The sequence below is a fragment of the Loxodonta africana genome, chromosome 13 (genome assembly GCF_030014295.1).
Source record: "Loxodonta africana isolate mLoxAfr1 chromosome 13, mLoxAfr1.hap2, whole genome shotgun sequence".
Lineage (NCBI taxonomy): Eukaryota > Metazoa > Chordata > Mammalia > Proboscidea > Elephantidae > Loxodonta > Loxodonta africana.
Window position 1 is genome coordinate 32,397,042 of NC_087354.1, and position 21,969 is coordinate 32,419,010.

Sequence of the window (21,969 nt, forward strand, 5' to 3'; positions counted from 1 at the left end):
CCCAAATCTGACCCAGACCTCTCCTTCTCCTCTAGCTCCCCAGTGCTCCCTAGGCCCACTGAAATCAGCAGGCACCAGCAGCCCTGGCCAGAGTATTCCCCCGACCTTCATGCCTTAATGGAAATCAGGCTAGTCTGAGGATATCACCCCTCTCTAACCCCCAATCCCCATCCCCACAGCTGATCTGTTCCCCTCACCCCCACATATGCGGAAGACAGGGGAGGGGGGAGTAGTCCTGGCACCTCCTCATCACTGGTTCTCTCTTGAACATACATGCACATGCCCTTTGAGGCTAAGCCATTCTAGTCACCTGCCTCCCCCCACCCTCACCAGCCTCCAAGTCACTTCCTGTCATTGGTCAACATCCACATGGACAATCCTCCACCACGCTGGACTCTAATTTCCTTGACCTCCTCTACTCCAATGCCTCCTTCCCTACTCCCCTACAGTGACCCTCTCCCACCGCAGATACTGGACCCCTCATTATCATCAGAAAGGTACCACCTTTAAATGTGAAATTTCCAATCCCCTGCCCACCCAGTCCATCCTTCTAGCTCACTTGTATAGGTTATTTTCCACCTCACTGAGATCTCCATCTCTTAATTATCTACGCTGCTATAACAGAAATACCCTAAGTGGATGGCTTTAACAAACAAGTTTATTCTCTCACAGTTTAAGAGGCTAGAAGTTCAAATTCATGGTACCAGCTCCAGGGGAAGATTTTCTCTCTGTCGGTTCTGGAGGAAGGTCCTTGTCATCAATCTTACCCTGGTCTAGGAGCTTCTCAGCACAGGGGTCCCAAGTCCAAAGGACACACTCTGCTATGGCTCTTCTTTCTTGGTGACATCAGGTCCCTCTCCTCTCTGCTCCATTTTCTCCTTTATATCTCAAAAGAGACTGACTCAAGATACAACCTAATCCTGTATATTGAGCCCTGTCTCATTAACATAACTGTCTCTAAACCTGCCTCATTAACATCATAGAGGTTAGGATTTATATAAGACACATGGTATAATCATATCGGATCACAAAATGGTGGACAACCACAAAATACTGGGGATCATGACCTAGCCAAGGTGATACACATTTTTGGAGGACACAATCCAATCCATAACACTAACCCAGTGACTTTCGCTCTCTCCATCAGCCACCTCCTGGCTTCACTTTCTTCCTTGAATGGCCCATATCCTGTGATCTATCATTTTTATCAAAGCCTCGAGGATAGCACAAATGGCTAAGCACTTGGGTACTAACTGAAAGATGGGTGGTTCAAGTCTACCCAGAGGCACCTCAGAAGGAAGTTCTGGTGATGTCCTTCCGAAAGGTCACAGCCACTGAAAAGTCTGTGGAGCACAGTTCTGCTCTGACACACGGGGCCACCGTGAGTCAGGTCAACAGCAACTGGTTTGATTTTTCATTATTTTAATCACTGTGATTAATCTCTGACTCCCCAGCCTGGCAAAACCTCAACCTGATGCATCTTCTACCTGCCTTCTCCATGCCTATACCCAAACAACTGGCTTACATCAACAAACTGGGTGGACAAGTTTCACTTTAAATGGATATTCTCTGACCTTAACCTGTAGCTCTGCAATGCCCCGGAAGCCCATGTTTCTCTAGTAGGTTTACCACCCACTCACAGACAATTCACACCTTCTTCTTTCTCCTTTAACTCCTCACATCTGTTCCTCCACCCTCAACCCTGCTTCATGCTTCAAAGGAAAACAGGAGCCAAGACAGGAATGAGTGCATCTTCCCACCACACCCTAATCTGCCTGCATCTGCCCCTCCTGTGGCCTCCTTCCCTCCTTTCCAGGGGATGGTGCCTCCCTTCTCACCCTCAGGGGAAGATCCTACCCCTGGTGCTCTGAATTCTACCCTTTCCTCTTCCTGAGTCCTTGGCTCTGCCATCATCCCTCATCAACACTACACCTGTTGTATGTAGTCCTAGCTTAAATACACGTTCCCTTTACCTACAGCCTCTCATGCTGTTGTCCTATTTCTCTGCCTCCTTAACAGTCAACTTCTTGAAAAAATGGTTCACACATTCCCACACATGCCCCCTTCACAACCTCACATTCAAACTCCCACCTGGCTGGCTTCCTGCCCCCCGGCCACTGACATGGCTCAGGTCAGGGGCACCCACAGCCTCCATGCTGCCGACTCCCAGGAAGCCTCTGCTTTACTCATACTTGGCCTCAGCAGCATCAACACCAATACCTAATCCCTCCTTGAGACACATCTTCATCACTCACCCTGACGCCACCCGCCTCAGTCTCCCTCCTCCCTAGCTAGCCACTCCTCCTCCACCACCACCTAAACCATGGGTACTCCAGGCTTGATCCTGAGTTCTCCCCTCCTCTGTCTGCCACCTCACTCTTTGTGAGCTTGCCCCACCTATCTCCAGTTTGACCTCTCCACTGAGTCCCAAGCATATACAGCTAACTGCCTCCTCCCTAGCTCTACTCACTACCTCAAGCTTAAGGTGTTGATACTGAAATTGACTTCCTCACCACAGTCCTAATATGATCCTCCAGGCTTCCCCTCATATATTAGTAGCTAAAACTAGAACCACAGGAGTCTTCTTTGTTTCCTCTCTCTCTGTCACCCCTTGCCCCCATCCAATCCATATGAGAGTCCTGACATATCCATCTCCAAAACATCTGTCCAATCTGCCTACTTCTCTCTACTTTCTCTGCAATCTTCTTCGCCTAAGCCAGCATCCTACTGTCCTGAAACCCAGGAAATAATCTTCTTGTTCCCAGGAACTTGCCTCCTTCCAATCCATTCTCTGTAGAGCACCAGAGCAGTCTTTTTTTTTTTTTTTTTTTATTGTGCTTTAAGTGAAAGTTTACAAATCAATCCTGTCTTTCACACAAAAACTTATATATACCTTGCTACATACTCCCAATTGTTCTTCCCCTAATGAGACAGCCCACTCCCTCCCTCCACTGTCTCTTTTCGTGTCCATTTCACCAGCTTCTAACCCCCTCTACCCTCTCATCTCCCCTCCAGGGAGGAGAGGCCAACATAGTCTCAAGTGTCCACCTGATCCAAGAAGCTCACTCCTCACCAGCATCCCGCTCCAACTCATTGTCCAGTCCAATCCCTGTCTGAAGAGTTGGCTTTGGGAATGGTTCCTGTCCTGGGCCAACAGAAGGTCTGGGGGCCATGACCACCGGCATCCTTCTAGCCTCAGTAAGACCATTAAGTCTGGTCTTTTTACGAGAATTTGGGGCCTGCATCTCACTTGTCTCCTGCTCCCTCGGGTTCTCAGAGCAGTCTTCTTAAAACATAAGAAAGATCATGTCACAGCCCTGACTAAAACCTTTCCATCTTATTCATTCTCATTGCATCTCAAATAAAATCCAAAGTTCACACCAGCCTGTAAGACTGAGCCCAATCTTGTCCTGCCTGCTTCTCTCTCCAACCCCCGACTGTGCTCTCTCCTCTCACTTCCCTTCAGTCCTGCTGGTCTGATTTCAATTTCTCAAACATTCCAGTCAGCTCCTTCCACATTAGGTCTTTTCACCTGCTCCTCCCTCCACCTGAAATGTTCTGCTCCCTTTCTTTACAACGCAACTTAAATGTCTTCACAGTGGTGTCTCATAACCATACATTCTAAAGTAGGGCTCAGTCCTTAACTTGCTTCTCTTGTGGCACTGAGCATAACTTGCAATTATTGTATTTGTGGTTCCATATACATTTTTTTGCGGGGGAGGCGAAGAGGTATAGTTTGTCTTCCTCACTAGAATAGAAATTCCATGGGAGAGGAGCCATGTGTGTTTTACTCACTATTGTATCCCCAGTCCCTAGAACAAGGTCTAACACATAGGAAGTACGCAACGAGAATTAATTAACCCTTTTTTATTAATTAACATATAAGATCTTCAACCTTTCTTGCTGAAAGTGTAGAAGATTTGAAGAACTTACTAATGAAGATCAAAGACCACAGCCTTCAGTTTGGATCGCACCTCAACACAAAAAAACAAAAATCCTCACGACTGGACCAATAAGCAACATCATGATAAATGGAGAAAAGATTGAAGTTGTCAAGGATTTCATTTTACTTGGATCCACAATCAACACCCATGGAAGCAGCAGCCAAGAGATCAAAAGACGCATTGCATTGGGCAAATCTGCTGCAAAGGACCTCTTTAAAGTGTTAGAAAGCAAAGATGTCAGCTTGAAGACTAAGGTGCACCTGAGCCAAGCCATGGTATTTTCAATCACATCAAATGCATGTGAAAGCTGGACAATGAATAAGGAAGACCAAAGAAGAATTGATGCCTTTGAATTGTGGTGTTGGTGAAGAATATTGAATATACCATGGACTGCCAAAAGAATGAACAAATCTGTCTTGGAATGAGTACAACCAGAACGTTCCTTAGAAGCAAGGATGGCAAGACTACATCTCACATACTTTGGACATATTGTCAGGAGGGATTGATCCCTGGAGAAGGACATCATGCTTGGTAAAGCACAGGGTCAGCGGAAAAGAGGAAGACCCTCAACAAGATGGATTGACACAGCAGCTGCAACAGTGGGCTCAAGCATAACAGATTGTGAGGATGGTGCAGGACTGGGTGGTGTTTCATTCTGTGGTGCATAAGGTCGCTATGAGCCGGAACTGACTCGACAGTACCTGACAACAACAACAACAACAACAACAAAGATCTTCAAGTTACTGTTATTAACTTTTATCTCAAGCGTATCATTAAATCTGTTAAGATATTTTTTTTCAGTTCCAATTATTTGATTCCAGTTGTCTACCCAGGATGGGCCTTGAATGCCATATCATGGAGAACATCTTCTACATCTTTCCTCTAGTGATTAAAAAGGATTGTGCAGGACAGGGGCCCAGCAAGCTCTGCCCAGGATGACATCAATTTCATTGCCTTGCATCCTTTCTGGACCATCTATATATCTCTAATTGGTCCATAGGGACATAAGGAGACTCTGTCAATGGCCTGTTGAAGCCGGGATGGGCCACATCTGCAGGAGTCCCTCATCCTGCCATTCTCCCCAAAGGAAACAAGATGGCGTGAAATGACCTAGTGAGCCCAGACATCTGGGTTTCTGTTGAGTGCCCTATCCTTCTTAAGTGCTCACAAACTATCTTTCAAATGATGGGTTCTAGATCCTGCTCAGCATTGGCCTCATAATAAGTGCCCTGAGATTCCCAGATACAAGCTCCTCAGTTTTTGAGAATCAGATTCATTTGCCCATCTCCAATATCCTTCCATAAACTCCACTCTCTTTTATGTTACCTTTACTTATTGCCTCTGAGATAAGGACCATCATTATATCCATTTATAACTGGAGAAACTGAAACACAGGAAGGTCAATAACTTGCCCAAGCTCATAAACGGTGGAACCAGGGCTTGAAAACCAGCAGTCTAAGTAACTCCAGAGTCCACACTCTTAATTATTCTGCACTCAACAACTTTTTTTCAACAACTTTGGTCTCTTCAGAACTCACTCTGATTTTTTGGCTCACCTCAGTCCTCTGGAGCTTAAATCTCCTGGTCCCACTGAGATCAGAACCACTCTCCTTTGCTTGTCCCTGGTTATGTACCCCTCTCCCCTCCATCTTTAATACATTTTCCTTAAGGGCCTGGGCTCTTCCATGGGCTTCCCATGTAATTACACTACTTTAAGCACCAGACTTTTTCTTTCTCAATTCCATCCCCAGGATCCAGAACTGCCTAGCATAGTGTGGCCCCATGGAGACAGCACAGGCTCTGGAGGCATTTGTGCATCACTAAAAGTTCCTGCACGCCTACTATGTGTCAGCCCCAATACACAGTATGTTGTTGTTGGTTGCCCTCGAATAGCCTCCAACTCATGGCGACCCCATGTGTTCAGAGTAGAACTGTACTCCGTAGGGTTTTCATGGCTTGTAACCTTTCAGAAGCAGATCACCAGGCCTGTTTTCTGAGGAACCTCTGGGTGGGTTTGAACTGCCAACCTTTTGGCCAGTACGCGAGTGCTCAATCATTTGTTTCACCCAGGACTCCTTATACACAGCGCTAGAAGGAAAGAAGGAGCCTTGCTGGTACAATGGTTAAGTCCTCAGCTGCTAACTGCAAGGCTGGTGATTCGATCCCACCAGCAGCTCTGTGAAAAAATGAGCTGGAGATACGCTCCTGTGAAGATTACAACCTAGGAAACCCTATATGGAAGCTTAACTCTGTCATATACGGCTGCTATGAGTTAGAATTGACTCGACAGCACACAATAACAGAGGGATAGAAAGATGAGTAAGACACAGTTGCCGTTCAGGAGGTGCTCACAGACGTTCTACACTACAATTTGGTAGCTGAATGTGGCTACTGAACCCTTGAAATGTGGTTAGTCCTAATTGAGATGTTCTGTCAGTGTAAAATACATCCCAGGTTTCAGAGACTTAGTCCTAACAAAGTAATCTACCGTTAATAATTTTTTTAGTGATTACATGTTGAAATGATCATCTTTTGGATATATCAAGTAAAATGAAATATATTAAAATTAATATTACCTGTTTCTTTTTTAGTTTTTTAATGCAACTACTAGAACATTTAAAATTACATAGTGGTGCTCATATTTCCACTGGACAGTGTTGGTCTGGTTAGCAGGATGGGGGGGACAGTGATCATGATGATAATACAGTGACGTAACACCATATTATAATTACATAATTTATGTGACGAATGATATAGGGCACAGACCAAGTATTCAGGTTACAAAGAAGACAGGAAGGTTGGGTCGGGTTATAACAAGCTTGAAATGCCAAGGCAATGAGGATGATGTCACGAATCAATGTTCCTTAGCTGGATGCCTTGCAGGAAGCTTACATAAAATATAGAACACATGTGCAAATTTGAAGGCCAGCATTGGGACAATAGAGAATGTGTTTCAACACAGTCACAAAGCAAATATCCTAATGCCCCTCCCAGCTCCAAAGGACTCCCAGGCCACAGGAAATGGACGCACTACCTGGGTATCCCGGTCTGCAGAAGGCTCAGTGCTCCCATCTCCTCCTTTCCCCTTCTCATGCTTCGAAAATTACACTCATCAAGAGAAATGAGTGCTCCCTGCCTCTGTTGTGGTTTGGTCTCTCTGACCATCTCCACTTTGAGTCACCATCTGACTCACTGAGTGGGGCCATGGGGACAGTAATATGCAGAAGCAATCTGCCTCTGTTGGCTCACCTTCCACGGGATGCATGCTAAGTCAGATGGTGGCCAGGGGGACCACAGATAAGCTGCCCCCACCCTGCCTCTGCCCTCAGGATTGGACTCATCCTCCTGGGCAGCACATTAATGTTCATTCCCTCCAAGCGATTATCCGCTCCCATAGAGCAAGGAAATTCACTTCTCACAGAGGTTAATAAACTTGCAGATCTCATTACTCAAAGAGGTCATATCGGCAAGAATTTTAATGCATTTTTTAGAAAGGGTCAGAATGATTAACAATTCAGCAATGGCTAGCTCTTCAGACAAGCGAGGGCAGAAAGGTGACCAGTGGGGATGGAGCAGGCTCTCCCTCCTCCCAGGCCGCCGATGGCAGAGTACTGGGTGGGCTGTAAACACAGTCTGACCAGGATGGCTGCTCCTGTGCGCCTGCCATCTGGGTCTGGGGCTGCCTGCCTCTGCTCACTTGGCATGGTGGCAAGTCATCTAGCTGTGACGACTGGCACTTTTACAAACACACATTTTTTAATCTCCAACTGGCCCCACAAGGTTGCTCACAAACATGTATTTATTTGCCCAGCTGACTTCCTGTTCCAATCCTCACAACCAGCTGTATTAATCCGTTTCCTTCCTTCTTGATCTACCCCCTGGTTCTCAGACCAACCCCTTAACTCATACTGAGAAAGAAAAGCCAAGTGGCCCAGTTTCCTCATTCTCCTTCCTGCCACAGCCTCAAAATGTCTCCATACCTGCACCTTCCCTGGTCTGAGGATGATGCCTCCAGCCCCTTCTGGAGCACCAACCTCACTGCCTCTTATCTTCCTCCAATACTTTCAATCTCTCCTTTTTCTTTACCTCAGCCTTCCAACAAAACAGAAGTCAACCTGCCTTCTTCTCTGACTTACCCTAAAGCCCACCTTCATTTTCTGCAAGACTACTCTCTCACCACGCACTCACTCCACAAATTGCCTGCAAACGTGTTTGCGCTTTTACTCTCAGCTGAAGCTGCTCTCAAAATCCATCCATGTCCTAACACTCCCACTGCACAGCAGTATGGTATTTAACAGTGTGTGCCTTCTCAGCCCCACCCTACACTCTCCTTGGTTAATCCCCGCCCCCTTCCCCCCCAGGAGATGGTTCCTAAGTCTGTTCCTCTAACTCTATCCCAACTGCGGAGTGCTAGTGCTGCATTTCTATTTATAGAGGCCACCCCATGGATGGTCCACCAGAACTGGAAATTTACTGTGTCCAATCAAAAGTGAACTCCTGTCATTCTCCCCCAGAGGAAGCACATCTCCACCTGTATTCCCAGTCTCAGTCAACAGCACCACCGTCTGCTCAGTCACACAGTCTAGAAACATCCAAACTGTCAGCAACTTAGCCTCTCCCTTTCTCTCATCCCCAAAATTAAGACCTATAGGTCCACCTCGCCCATGACCTTCTTGGAGCCTTTGGTCTCCAGAAGGTGCTTCATAAGAATACACATTCTGCTCTTGAACAGGCTTGAGCTTGATTTCCAACTCTGCCACTTCCTATCTGTGGGGGCTTCAAGACTCAGCTCAAAAGTCACCTCTTTCAGGAAGCCTTCTTGAACTTCTTGCAGAGTTAAGGATTTTGTCCTTGTTCACATCCACAACTTGGTAACAGGGCATTGCCCTAGTTATCCACTTACCATTCATCTCTCTTAGGAGGGCAGGGACCTTGCTCTATCAACTTTGTTCTTCCTGGCACATACCTGGAGAAGGTGCTCAACATCCAGGTGATGGTCACTGGACAAAAGGCCAAAAAAGGTCCAAGAGCTGATGAACAGGTGGGGAGTGATCAGTAAGAATGCACAAGGGTCACCAACCATTCTGACCAGAGACACAATAGAAAGTCCCGGAGAGCAATGGAGAAAAATGTACAACAAAACTCAAATTCCTAGAAAAAAGACCTGACTTACTGGACTGATAGAGACTAGAGCACCCCCTGAGACGATCACCCTAAGATACCCTTTTAACTTGAAACTGAAGCCACTCCTGGAGGTCTCCCTTCAGCCAAACAGACTGGCTTAGAAATAGTGTCGCCTGTGAGGAACGTGCTCCCTTAAACAATCAACTATACAAGTCTGAGCCGTCAACATTTACCCAAAAGGAAAGCTGAGAAGGCAAAGTGGGGCAGGGAAGCTAGATAGATGGAAACAGAACAAACAAAATGGAAATAATGAGAATGCTGACACATTGCAATAACCAATGTCATGGAACAATTTGTACAAAAATTGTTAAACGGGAACTTAATGTGCTGTATAAATACACAACAAAATATTAAAAAAAAAAAAGGAATGGATAAGGGTGGGAAGCCAGCAATGTGGGAACCTGAAACCTACTGTACATCCCACGTGATTCCCACACCACGTCCCCCCATCTCGATCCATTAAGTAATTTTTGTTTGATGTCCACTTTCCCCACTAGACTGTGAGCATCATAGGGCCACAGATGTTCATCATTACGTTCCCAGTACCTACAACAGTGCCTGCCTGACACAAGGAAGATAGAGGGCCACTGTTTCTTGAATGAATGAATGTGCACATTATCAAATGAACAGTTCCCTGACCAGCAATTCAAATCCCCCTCTGCTGCCCACAATGCAGAGAAACCTTCCATCTTTTGTCCACATTTGCATCTCCCTATGAAAGCAAGTGCCTGGCAGACTGGTTTTCTTGTTGGCATACTTGGGCCAGCTCTCCCAACCTTCCCAGTCCTCTGGCCAGTGACATTCCCCTGCCCCTACCCTGAGAGGCTTATCAGTAGGTAACATTTCAGAGGACAAATCTCCCGTTGCCTGGGTCATCTGATGGCAAGGAACTAACTCTGACCCTGTTCAGGACTGGGAGAGGGAATGGGTGGTAGCAAAGGGGGGTGCATAGAGGGGCTGTTGCCTCAGAGGATTAAAGATGAGGGAATGTCGCACCCTTCCCACACACCTACTCCAGAAGCACCTTAAAGGACATCTGGTCCAACCTCCCATCCATAGCAGAGATGATGGTGATGATGGAGATGATAAACCTGGCCACCATTTATTGAAGCATTGTGCATTTTCTCATTTAACTATCTCCAATCGTTTAACAGATGAAGAAAGTGAAGCTCAGAGAGATAAAATGACTTGTACAAGCCCATACAGCCAGCCAGTGGGGCTGGGGTTTGACCTGTCTGTATTTAACCAATAGCTCCTGGGGTAGCACAAACAGTTTGCACTCAACTATTAACCAAACGGCCAGTGGTTCAAATCTACCCAGCAGCACTATGGAAGAAAGGCCTGGCAATCTACTTCTGTAACATTATAAAAAAAAAATTTTTTTTTTTTTTTATAGCCATTGAAAATCCTAAGGAGTACAGTTCTGCTCTGACACACATGGGGTCACTGTGAATCAGAATCTGTTTTTTTTGTTGTTGTTATTGTTTGTACTTAATCATGTCCCCAGCCTCCCAATATTCCTGACAGGTAGCCCTTCTGCCTTTGCTCAAATACTTCACAACAACGAACTCACCACTTGGTAAGACAGCCAGTTCTATTTTCAGTCAGCTCGGAGGGGTTAGTGGGTTCTTCCTCAGAATGACTGAGCTAAAATCTGCCTCCATGTAGCCTCCACCAAACCAAACCAACCCCGTTGCCGCTGAGTCAGTTTCAACTCATAGCGACCCTCCAGGTACTCCTTTTCCCAATGTTTGGAGCCTACTGGAACAAGTACCATTCCTTTTTCTCTTGAGGACCCTATCCACCCCCACATCCCCAAGGACAAGAGAAGCCAAAGTAGCTCTCCTTTTCTCCATTTATCTGAACAACTCCAATTAAAAGCTTTTCCAATTAAAGATCCCAAAAGGGATTCAACACTCAGGCAGTGGGGTCTGCAATATTCCTCACTAATTGGGTCCCTGTAGACATACCCCACCCCATAACCCACAGACCAGATTCTCCCCAGAGCTGAAGGAGGACCAAGGCCAGGCTGGGCACAGCCCACCCCTCACTGATGATCTGGACCAAGATTTCCCCAGGGCAGGACAGAAAGGCAGAGGTGTCCAGAGCCCCTTTCACAACTGGGACCCCACCTCACTCCAGACCTCCTTTGGCTGGGAGCTGCCTGTGTCCTACAAGACTTCTTCATCCGTGGCACTCAGGCCAACTGCTTTGGCTGGGGGCAATTCCTTATCCAAGGCCTCCTGCACAGGGGTGGGGACGCCAGGGTTCCCAGTCCCTCAGAGGAATACTAATAAGACTAGCAACCAGGCTTGTGAATAAAAATATTTTTAAAAAATTTCTCTAGTCTTTGACAAATGTCTAAATGTATTCCCCACAAGCATATTTTTATTCTAACAAGCTAATTTGAAATATAATTTAAATAAATTCCACCAGAATGATACCCGATGGCAGAACTACTGGAGACTTCATCGTGCATTCAGCAGAGGATTCCAACCTGCTGCTCTTCCCACACAACGTGCCCCCCGCTAGGGAACTGGCTCATGATGCCCCCACTCACCTCCAAACCTATAAATACCACTTGGGGGCAGCCTGCGTGCACAATACCTAGAAAATGCAGACACACAACAAGCAGTGCTTAGAGACCCATGTATCAAAACCAGTGCAGATTAGAAGCTTTGGCCCCAATTCCTCACGATGCTTCCTTTTCCTCAATTTATCTCACACTGGAGAAAAAACTCTCAAGATCTCTAAGGTCAGGACTTGACACACCTGAGATTTCTAACACCCTGGAAAATGCTTTTTCTCAATTGTAAATATGTTCTTTGAATGTTGTTCACGTCACTTCTGAGGTGAAGAAAGGTGAAGATGTAATCAGAGGGGAAGGAAATTTTTCTTTTCAAACGGAAAAGGAGTTCCCCATCCTACCCGATGCACCAGAGGACCTTTGCCAAAGGTTTTGGATGCCCACATAGGCTGAGGTGACATTTCACTGGATTTACCCAGTTTTTTGTTTGTTTGATGGTTTTTCAGCCTTATGATTAAAGCAGGGACTGTAACATCCTTCCTGTACGTATGTCCCTGCCAATGCTGTCACCAAGGGAATTCTCTTTAAAGAAGGGGAGTGTGACACACAGCAGACAAAGGCCCTTTGAAGCAGAAGGGGGCCTCCCAGGGGTAGGCATGGGTGCTCTCTACAGGCAAACAACCTTCTCCTCAAGGTCTTAAAGCAGAATTACTCAGGCCTGATATTTCCAAACAAGGAGAAACAAATTGAGCAGCTGGTTCCCGGGCCACCAACCACCCTTAGCAACAGCAATGAATCCTTGATGTTCTTACCAAGACTCACTAAGGAGCGGTGACTCACCCAAAATTACACAATGTTAATTGTGATCTTGGTCTCCTCTGCCGTTTCTTTCCTTCAGTAATTCATTTAAAGCAAACAACTGCTTCAAGGAACTATCAAAATGTCTTTTTTTTTTTTTTATTAATCTCTTTTTAATACCCTGCCTTGTTCTAGAAAGCATACAAGCAGGTTTACAAAGAAGTACAAAATTTTCCAAAATGGCAAAGTAGAGGTAAATGTGGATTTAAATGATGATGTATATTTATAGCTGTTGACACAAAAAAAGTCCACTCAAGATATTTCAGCTGAAAAAATTGTTACCAAACAGCATTATAAAATGATTCCATTTTCTTAAAAACATATTTGTTATACGTAAACATACGTCTAGACACACAGAGACATACAGACGCAGAAACAAGTCTGCAAGGATAAGCATCCCGAAGCTGACAGAGGTTACCCCAGAGACGTGGGATGACAAGCAATTTTCACTTCTTTACATTGTTATTTTTTAACATGAACATGTAATATTTTTCTAATTAGAAAAATAAGAAAGCTATTTTCATTTTGTTAAAAAAAAAAAAAAAAGAGATGAGAAAGGGTGAAGGCAAAAACAAGGTAGGGCCATAAATCTGAGCTAGGAATGAAGGTAACACATGAGGACTGATGAATTTGCTAGGGGTGACCACACCTGTGACTCTAAGCTCCCCAGGAACCATTACAGAGAGCAGAAACCTAATAATTTACATAAATCACTGAGTCCATCAGATGAAAACAAACCAGCTGCAGCCTGGAGCCCTGCTACAGTGGACTCTCCGCACACAGCAAATGTGCCCTCAACTCCATTCTAGCAACCCTAAACACCACAAGCTTTAGAGCTGTTGAAAGCACCTTCCCAAAGTAAAAGTCAACCCAAAGTCACACATTAACTCATGAGTGAACCCTGTGCATTCATTCATTCATACATATTTATTTAGTGCCTACCCCATAAGAAGCAGCCGTGGTGGTGCAGTGCTGAAGCACTTGAACCCACCAGGGGAGAAAGCTGTGGCGGTCTGCTTCCATAAAGATTACAGCCTGGGGAACCCTATGGGGCAGCTCTACTCTGTCCTATAGGTTCGCTACGAGTCAGAATTGACTCAATGGCAGTGGGCATGCTAGGGGTCCCTGAGTGGTCCAAACAGTTACGGAGCTCAGGTGCTAACCAAAAGCTCAGAGGTTCAAGTTATCCCAGAGGTGCCTCAGAAGAAAGGCCTGGCAACCTGCTTCCAAAAAATCAGCCACTGAAAACCCTATGGAGCACAATTTTATTCTGATACACATGAAGTCGCCATGAGTTGAATTCAACTCAACAGCAACTGGTTTACCCCATGCCCCAGCATCTCCGCGTGTGTACTGGGGCATCTTCCCTAAGATCCCCAAACAGATGGGCACCACCCACTCCCTCTGTCACCCTATGGATTAGAACATTTTGTTTAAAGTCACAGCTTTCACACATAATGCTAGTACTTGTGTATGTGACTTATCTCCCTTCCTAAAATATAAAATCGACTAGGGCAGGAACTCCGACTAGGACTTGCTCATCTCTAGATCCCCAACAACACTCGCCAACTGCTTTCAGATGAAGAGTCCTTGATAAAAGTTGCTAAGTGAGTCCTAGGAAAAGAGTTTTAAAAACCCACAACAGGACCAAGAAAAGACAAGCTCACCTCGGTATGTCTGAGTGACTGTATCTATTTTGTTATGTTGTTAGCTGCTGCCCAGTCAGCCCTGACTCATGTACAAGAGAATGAAACACCGCCTGGTCTGGTGCCATCTTCACAATTGTTGGTAGGTTTGAATCCATTATTGCAGCCACTGTATTTTTTCCAACCTAGGGGCCTCACCCAGCATTACATTGGACAATATTCTGTTGTGATGCATAGGGTTTTCACTGGCTAATTTTCAGAAGCAGATCTTCAGGGCTTTCTTCCTAGTCTGTCTTAGTCTAGAAGCTTTGCTGAAACCTGTCCACCATAGGTGATCTTGCTGGTATTTGAAATACCGGTGGCATAGCTTTCAGCATCATAGCAACATGCAAGCCACCAGAGTACAGCAAACTGACAGACAAGTGGTAGGTATCTATTTTAGTTAAACACTAAAGGAAAGTTCTTTAACTGTAAAAACTACATAGTTTGGTATGATTCAGGAGAAATGGAAAATTAACAGGGAAGGAACGAACATCAAAAGAAAGTTAATCAGTATAGATTACTGAAAGAAGGCCCAAGGTGTTAGATAACCAAGATTAAGGCATCTGTAAATTGCAACATAATCTTGGTTGAACAAAATAAATGTAAAATAAAGCCAAATAGAAATACAGTAGATCTTGTTTGTAAACACTGACAAAATCAGCTCAAAGTCATGACAGCACACAAGCTGGCTTTTCTGTTAGCCTTCTGCAGCAGGGTAAAACGATCACTTACTACCTCAATACGCAGATGACAGCCAACAGTCCAGAAATTAACCCAGGCCACAATAGAAGCTAAATGGCTTGCTTTAGTATTAAAAGGAAGCTGCATCCAAATGTGATTTCTTTTTCTCTTGGCCCTTGCAACTCTCATTTAAACAAGCTATATAAAAGGTAATCCAATATTTACCACAATTCTCAGGCCAAGATCCAAGCAACGCTGCCCACTACAGTTAAGCACTGACTCAATGAAAAAAATATTTACTGGATGCCTATTAGATGCCAGAGACTGTGTGAGGTGTTGGGATACCCTGGTGAAAGGGTAAGACGTAGTCCCGATCCTCATGGAATGCTATTGAGGAAGACAGATGATAAGTAAACAAAACCCAAATATTACAGGTGTGCTGGGATGAGCAACCATAGGAAACAAAGACATCCCTGTGTTAGAGAGTGATGGCAACCCTGTGTTAGAGAGTGACGATGACCCTGTGTTAGAGAGTGACGGCAACCCTGTGTTAGAGAGTGACGATGACCCTGTGTTAGAGAGTGACGGTGACCCTGTGTTACAGAGTGACAGGGACCCTGTGTTAGTGAGTGATGGTGACCCTGTGTTAGAGAGTGACAGGCACCCTGTGTTAGAGTGATGGTGACCCGGTGTTAAGACAGTGACGGCGACCCTGTGTTAGAGAGTGACGGGGACACTGTGTTAGTGACGGGGACCCTGTATTAGTGACGGGGACCCTGTATTAGTGACGGGGACCCTGTGTTAGAGAGTGACAGGGACCCTGTGTTAGAGAGCGACAGGGACTCTGTGTTAGAGTGACAGGGATGGTAGTTCTATATAGCGTGGGCAGAAAACACTCACAGCAGGTGACCCTGATGTAGAAATCTAAAGATGAGGTGGCGGAAGGGATTTGCAGAGAAAGAACAACCCTGGCAGAGGGAACAGCAAGGCAAAGATCCTCAGGCAGGACAGGATCAAAGGAAAAGAGGCCAGAGTTAGTAGAAAGCAATGAGGGACATAAAAGTGGCCGGAGAAGTTGGAGAGAGGGCAGAGGCCAGAGTGAGGTGACCTGATTCGTGTTTAATTATTCTGTATGATCCTGAATTGGTAGATACATGATATCCTGCCTTTGTTAAAACCCACAGGACCCTACAACAAAAAGAAGCAAGGAACCCTAATGCACACTATGGGCTTTAGTTAATAATACTGTATCCATATTGGTACATCAGTTGTAACATACAATGCGAGATGTTAACAGGAGGAGAAACTGTGCAGGGGGTGAAGGGGTTACGTGAGAACTCTATAAAATTTCTGCTCAATTTTTCAGTAAACCTTAAAAATGCTCTCAAAAATTGTCTATCAATTTAAAAAAGGGGGGAGGAGAAACAGAAGCTCCACTTCTAGGGATCTAGCCCAAGGAGAGAAAAAAATAAAAAAGCTGGTCACTCGGGCTCCCGTATGGAGAATGGACTGGAGACATGCAAGAGCAGCAGCCGGGGGGATGTGTTAGGAAGTTAGCCCAGGAAGAAGGGAGCAGTGGCCAGGACTAGAGTGCAAGGTGTGATGGTGCGGAGAGGTAACGCCTTCCAGGTAAGTTCTAGAAGTAGAAGCCACAGGACCAACTGACAGTCTGGATGGGGGGGGGGGAAGTTAGGTAAAGGAGAGGAGGCAAGGATTATTCTTAGGAAAAGAGTGGATGGTGGTGCCACCAACTGCAACAGAGGGAGACTGAGGGAAGGTGCGAAGTAGAAGGGATACCAAGAGTTCCATGTATCAGATATGAGCCAGAAGCCCTGAGAAAAGCCTGGAAGTAAAAACTTGGGAGTCACCAGCATACAGATGGTGTTTAAAGGCATGGGATGGGATGGGGTAACAACCTAGGAAGAGTATTGATCAAAAAAAGGAAGCAGACCTATCCCTCAGCAATCCTATCATTCAGAGGTTAGATGGAGGAGAAGCAACCAGCAAGGGAGAATGAAAAGGAACCAGCAGGAAGGTAAGGCAACACCAGGAGAGTGAGGTGTGGGAAGCCTTTTCAAGGAGGAGGGTGTGGCCTTTGGTGTGGATTGCCATGGAGAGGTGGGTCGGATGGGGACAGAGATATGGGAATGTGCAGGTCACTGGTGACCTTGTTGACAGCAGCTTCAGTGAGCAGTGAGAAGTCAGGCTGTAGAGCATGCACGGGGAGCAAATGGCAGGAGTGAATGGAGACTGGGTTTAGATGTATCTTTTGAAATGTTTTCAGGTGAAGGGGAGCAAAGAAGGAGGCTGGAAGGAAGAGAAGGATGGAGGATCATGGAAGAGCTCATTTTTAAGATGGAAGAAAGCTGTGCTGTCCAATGCAGTAGCCATTAGCCACACGTGGCTATCTAAATTTAAATAAAATATAATAAAAAATCAGGCGGTCAGTCGCAATAGCCACATTTCAAGTGCTTGCTAGACACACGTGGCTAGTGGCTGCCAGACTGGGCTATGCAGGCACAGGACATCTCCATCTCCGCAGAAAGTTCCATTGAACAGTGCCGAACTAAAGTATGTTTGCATACTGATGGCAATGGCCCTAGCGAAAGGGGGGTTTAAGGACAGGTAGACATTCCCCGAGAAGGTGAGAGGGGATAGCGTGAAGGGTACTCTGGGAAGAGCAGATCTCTGATAGGACAAGAGGAGGGACTGGCCATCCAGCAAAACAGGTAGAAGGAGAACGCAGGCGCAGCCACACGGTAGACAGGCGTGTGGGAAGATGAAGGTGTTCCCTTGATCTGTGGCTCCTGTTTTGTCAATGAAAAGAGAAGCTAGGTGCTTCTGTGTGGCAGGGGGACAAGGTCTGAGAAGGGAAGAAAGCATGAAATAGTAGCCTTGGGGGTGAGAAGGCAAACTTACTAGGGGGAAAAAAAAAAAGCATGCACTTAAAGGAGAACACTTCACAGAAGAAAAGTGGGAAACAGCTGTGAACATCTGAATGAGGGAAAGCATCTTACATGGGGAGAAACAAACTCCAATGCTTTGTTTTTTAAGTCCTCCTGGGACCATGGCAAGGTTTTCTCCTGGCTGCCCTTTCTTCCTTCTTCTCCCTCCATCCTACTCAACTCTCAGAAAAAATGACATTGTTTCTATTTTTGGTTACAATGGCTCTCTCCCATTACTGAACATTTTGATTAAAGATTGCATAGAAGAATCCTTATCAAAAGGGGAAACATGCAGAATAGAATTTCAAATTTTCATCGACTCCAAACTTTCTGGAGCCATGCAAGGTGGATGAACCCCTGAAACCACTACCCTGAGATAACCTTTAAACCAAAAATGTCCCCTGAAGTCTTCTTAAAACCAAACAAGAGTTTAGCATACCTAGTTAAGAATGTCTGCCTTAGAGGGGAACAGGAGTACGATGAATGGACATGGGAAATACAGGGTGGAGAGAAGGAGTGTGCTGGCACATTGTAGGGAGAGAAACTAGGGTCGTATAAAAATGCGTGTATAAGTTTTTGTATGAGAAACTGACTTGAATTGTAAACTTTCACTTAAAGCCCAATTAAAAAAAAAAACTAAAAAAGAATGCCTGCCTTGAGCATTATGCTCTTTTAAGATCTATCTATATGGGGTCAAAGGGACAACAGCAACTCAAAAGATCAGACAGAAACCTTAGGGGGGAGTCAGTTTATGCTAATGAGGCAGGAACAACTAAGAAAAGGAGGGTGAGAATAGTTGCACAACTTGAAAAATGTAATCAATGTCACTAGATTGTACATGCAGAAACTGTTGAACTGGCTTATGTTTTGCAGTGTATAGTCTCAACAAAAAAACACAGTAAATAAAACTTAGGGAAAAAATGACTTCTTCCACCCTCCTTTGTCTGAATTGGTTACCCAGCCCTTCGCGCCATCTAAACATACAGCCATGGTTTGTATATTTGCATATTTTACAGAAGAAGTGGATATATTAAAAACGGCAGACATGGGTAGGAGTTCCAAACCAGCCCTTACCTACAAGAAGTGAGTAATATACATTTATTGGATGATGTTAAAATTACATGACACATTCCATTTTTGAACAAAATTCCCAAGCTACTCCTCCCTGCTTCTTCACAAACAAAAATTATCTTCTGACATTTTCTTTAAGCTTCTACAAGTAAACATTTTCATTTCCCCACTACTATTTGATCCCAGTCACAGCCAGAGTTTCAATATTTGTTTTTGATCACGCAAGTGTTGGGCTGGTTTTGTGCTGGCTGAAGGGGGGGAGGGGGTTAAAATTACCAGGTCCCTTTTATCTTCCATCTTGAGACCTACATTTGCCAACTCCTTCTTCCCATACACATTTTTTTTTTTTTAAGTATGAAATCTGAGAACCTCAAAGGTTCCCAGTGCTCAAAGAGCAGCCCTTTCATAGTCCACCAAGGGGTCATTAGAAATGTTACAGAAAAATACTCAGCCAGGGCGCCTGTGGTAAAGTTACCCACAGTTTCTGTACCTGTGAAATCTCCAGGAACTGCACCAAAAAAAAAAAAAAAAAAGCCTTAAGCAAAACTCCTGGTCCAGCTGTGCACCCCCTGGCCTGCAGCCCTCACAGTTCTCTCCCTCAAAATTCCTCCTGGCCTGCCTCCAAACATTACACAGCCCCATGGATAAGGCCACTTACTCCAAGAACTATCTGGAGTAAGGCACAATAAAACCATTGACCCTAGGGGGCTGGGCTCTATGTTACTCCTTTCCAACATCCTACCCCTTCCAAGCAGGAAAGCAACATCTCTGGACATGTGAAGTCGAAATCTTTGGGTCAAGCCTAAGGGCTGTTTGAAGAACGCTGGCCTTGGCAGCAGGGGACACAGAGATACTGGTTCATTTAACCCCACATCCCCATTGTCACAGCCAGTGCCCCCCTTCTACAAAGGCTCATGGGCTACCAACCTGGAGAAGGCCACCCAACAACTTCGGACCTCAGTTTTCTCATCTGTAAAATGGGCGTAATAACCATTGCCTGAATACTGACTGTACCCGAACGTGTGCTCACATCGGGTGAGCAGATACAAAGAGTTACTGTGTTATTAGCACGCTAGCTCCCTGACTCACAGCGCCTGCTGCTCAGAGAGAAGCCAAGGAAATCAATCCTGCTTTTTAAATTACTTTATGTACTCAGAAGCATTAGTCACTTCGACAGAGTATTTCAACTTCCCTCCTGAGCATCTACTCAGTCGTTTAGATTTTAGCCTCACCTACGCTCCGTACAGACTTCCATCATCCTCAGCCATCTCAAACGCGATTCCAAGTCCACTATTCCTACGCTGGAGATTTATTATTTGGTTTGTTCCCTTTCCAGGAAAACTTCGATTTCCATTTTGCTTGTAAGAAATCCAATCGTGGAACCCAACAAACTGCTTCTTACACTCACAAACACAGGCCCTGGAGTTAATCGCGCCTGGGGCTGAGGGGGCCATGCAATTGGAGAAACGTGGAGGCCGGCAGAGCGCCGGTCCCCTCGGTGTCCCCGCGCTGGGGTTGGCAAAAGAGAAGGGCCACGAACGCGAGGCGGAAAGTCCGCGCCAAGGCCGGGCTGTCCATGCCCGGTGCCCGCGCGCCCCGGCGAAGGGCGCCGGGTCGGTTGGCCGCAGGCTCTCGGGCGCCGGTTGCGCGCTCGCTCCGGGCGCGGGGAGGCGGGGACCGGCCCGCCCGGAGGCTCTGAGCCGGGGGACGCTAGACGCGGCCCCGCTGCCCTTCTGGGGGAGCGCGCAGGGCGCGCGCCGGCTCACTTACCCCATCTCCGGCGCTGCTCCGGTGGCCGCTCCGACGGGGCCTCTCGCGCTCGCTTTCCGCCCGCTCGGCAGCCGCTCCCCGCACGGCACATGCGGCGGCCCGTGCGCGCCTGGCTCAGCCCCGGCGCCGCTCCATTCCGCGGGGCTGCGCGGCCGTCGCTGCCGCCACCGCCAGTCGCGGGCGGGCGGGGGCTGGGCAGCCGGGGGCTGGGCTGCCGCGCTCGGGCGGTGCCCGCCCCGCCCTCCTCCGCGCGGCGCCCCCGCCGGGTCCTTACGTAACCTCGAGGCCCCGGGACGGGATTGGCGAGCCAAAGGGCGGAGGGCACGGCGGTGTGTGTGGCGTCCCCCGGCCCAGCCGCGCGACCGCTGGCTTCCTCCCGGGCAGCCCCCTCCTCCTTGTTGCAGACCCGGGAGAGGCGCGCCCCCGCCCATGCCCACTCGGGGGCTTGGCGCAGTCCCGGGAGCATCCCGCCTGCTGGGCTTAAAGTCTCACTCGCACCTGAAGGGGACTTTGAGGCTACCCTTAGTTTGCAGATGAGGGAACCGGACCTGGGGGTAAGTGATTTGCCTAAGCCCACGCGTTCAGAACACAGCTCAGGTTCCCAGAAAAAGAGATGGACAGGGCCAAGCCCGTCCTTGAAGACCACCTTCATCTTCTTGCCTGTTGCCAGGCCAGGTGGCATCAGGGTACCCACCACCATGGAACTCCGGAAGTCAACGTATCCTACACCCCTCAGCAGGTGCTCTGGGCTCTTCCCTCCTTAAGATGAGTTGGGGGCACCCAACTGGAGGATAATGGCTTTTAAGGAGGCTTCACCAAGCTTGATTTTATTATCAGAGCAAGAGAAATTGGGATGGCAAAAATGGGACTTAAACATCAGCATCTGGAAACCCTGGTAGCCTAGTGGTTAAGAGTTACAGCTGCTAACCAAAAAGGTCAGCAGTTCGAATCCACCAGGCGCTCCTTGGAAACCATATGGTGCAGTTCTGCTCTGTCCTATAGGGTCGCTATGAGTCGGAATCGACTCGACGGCAACAGGTTTTTTCTTCTAATCCGCTTTCCACACATCAGGTCCGGATTCCCTACTGAAGGCAGGCTCTTGGGCTGACAAACTCTCCCTGGCCAGCCTTCCACCTCATCTCCATCCCCTCTATGGGTCTTCCACAGGATCGTCTTCTGCTGAGAACACACTGCCCACATGAGCCTGGCATCTCAGGACTGTAAAAAAGTCAACAGACAAGCAGCTGGAGCAAGGCCATCACCCCAACCCCACCTTCCTCTCTCCTGGCACCATGACTCTC

At 46.8% G+C, this 21,969-nt stretch overlaps 1 protein-coding gene across 2 annotated transcripts in view; it reads right to left on the reverse strand.

Annotated features, from left to right (window-relative positions):
• Window positions 1–20,840, reverse strand: part of HOMER2 (homer scaffold protein 2) — a 133,951-nt gene extending 113,111 nt beyond the window's left edge. For both annotated transcript variants that reach the window (XM_064267189.1, XM_064267188.1), the window contains exon 1: window positions 20,669–20,840. In XM_064267189.1, the coding sequence (XP_064123259.1) occupies window positions 20,669–20,673 (5 nt within the window). In that variant the 5' untranslated portion in view covers window positions 20,674–20,840. The remainder of the gene's footprint in view (window positions 1–20,668) is intronic.
• Between the last annotated feature and the right edge of the window lie 1,129 nt (window positions 20,841–21,969).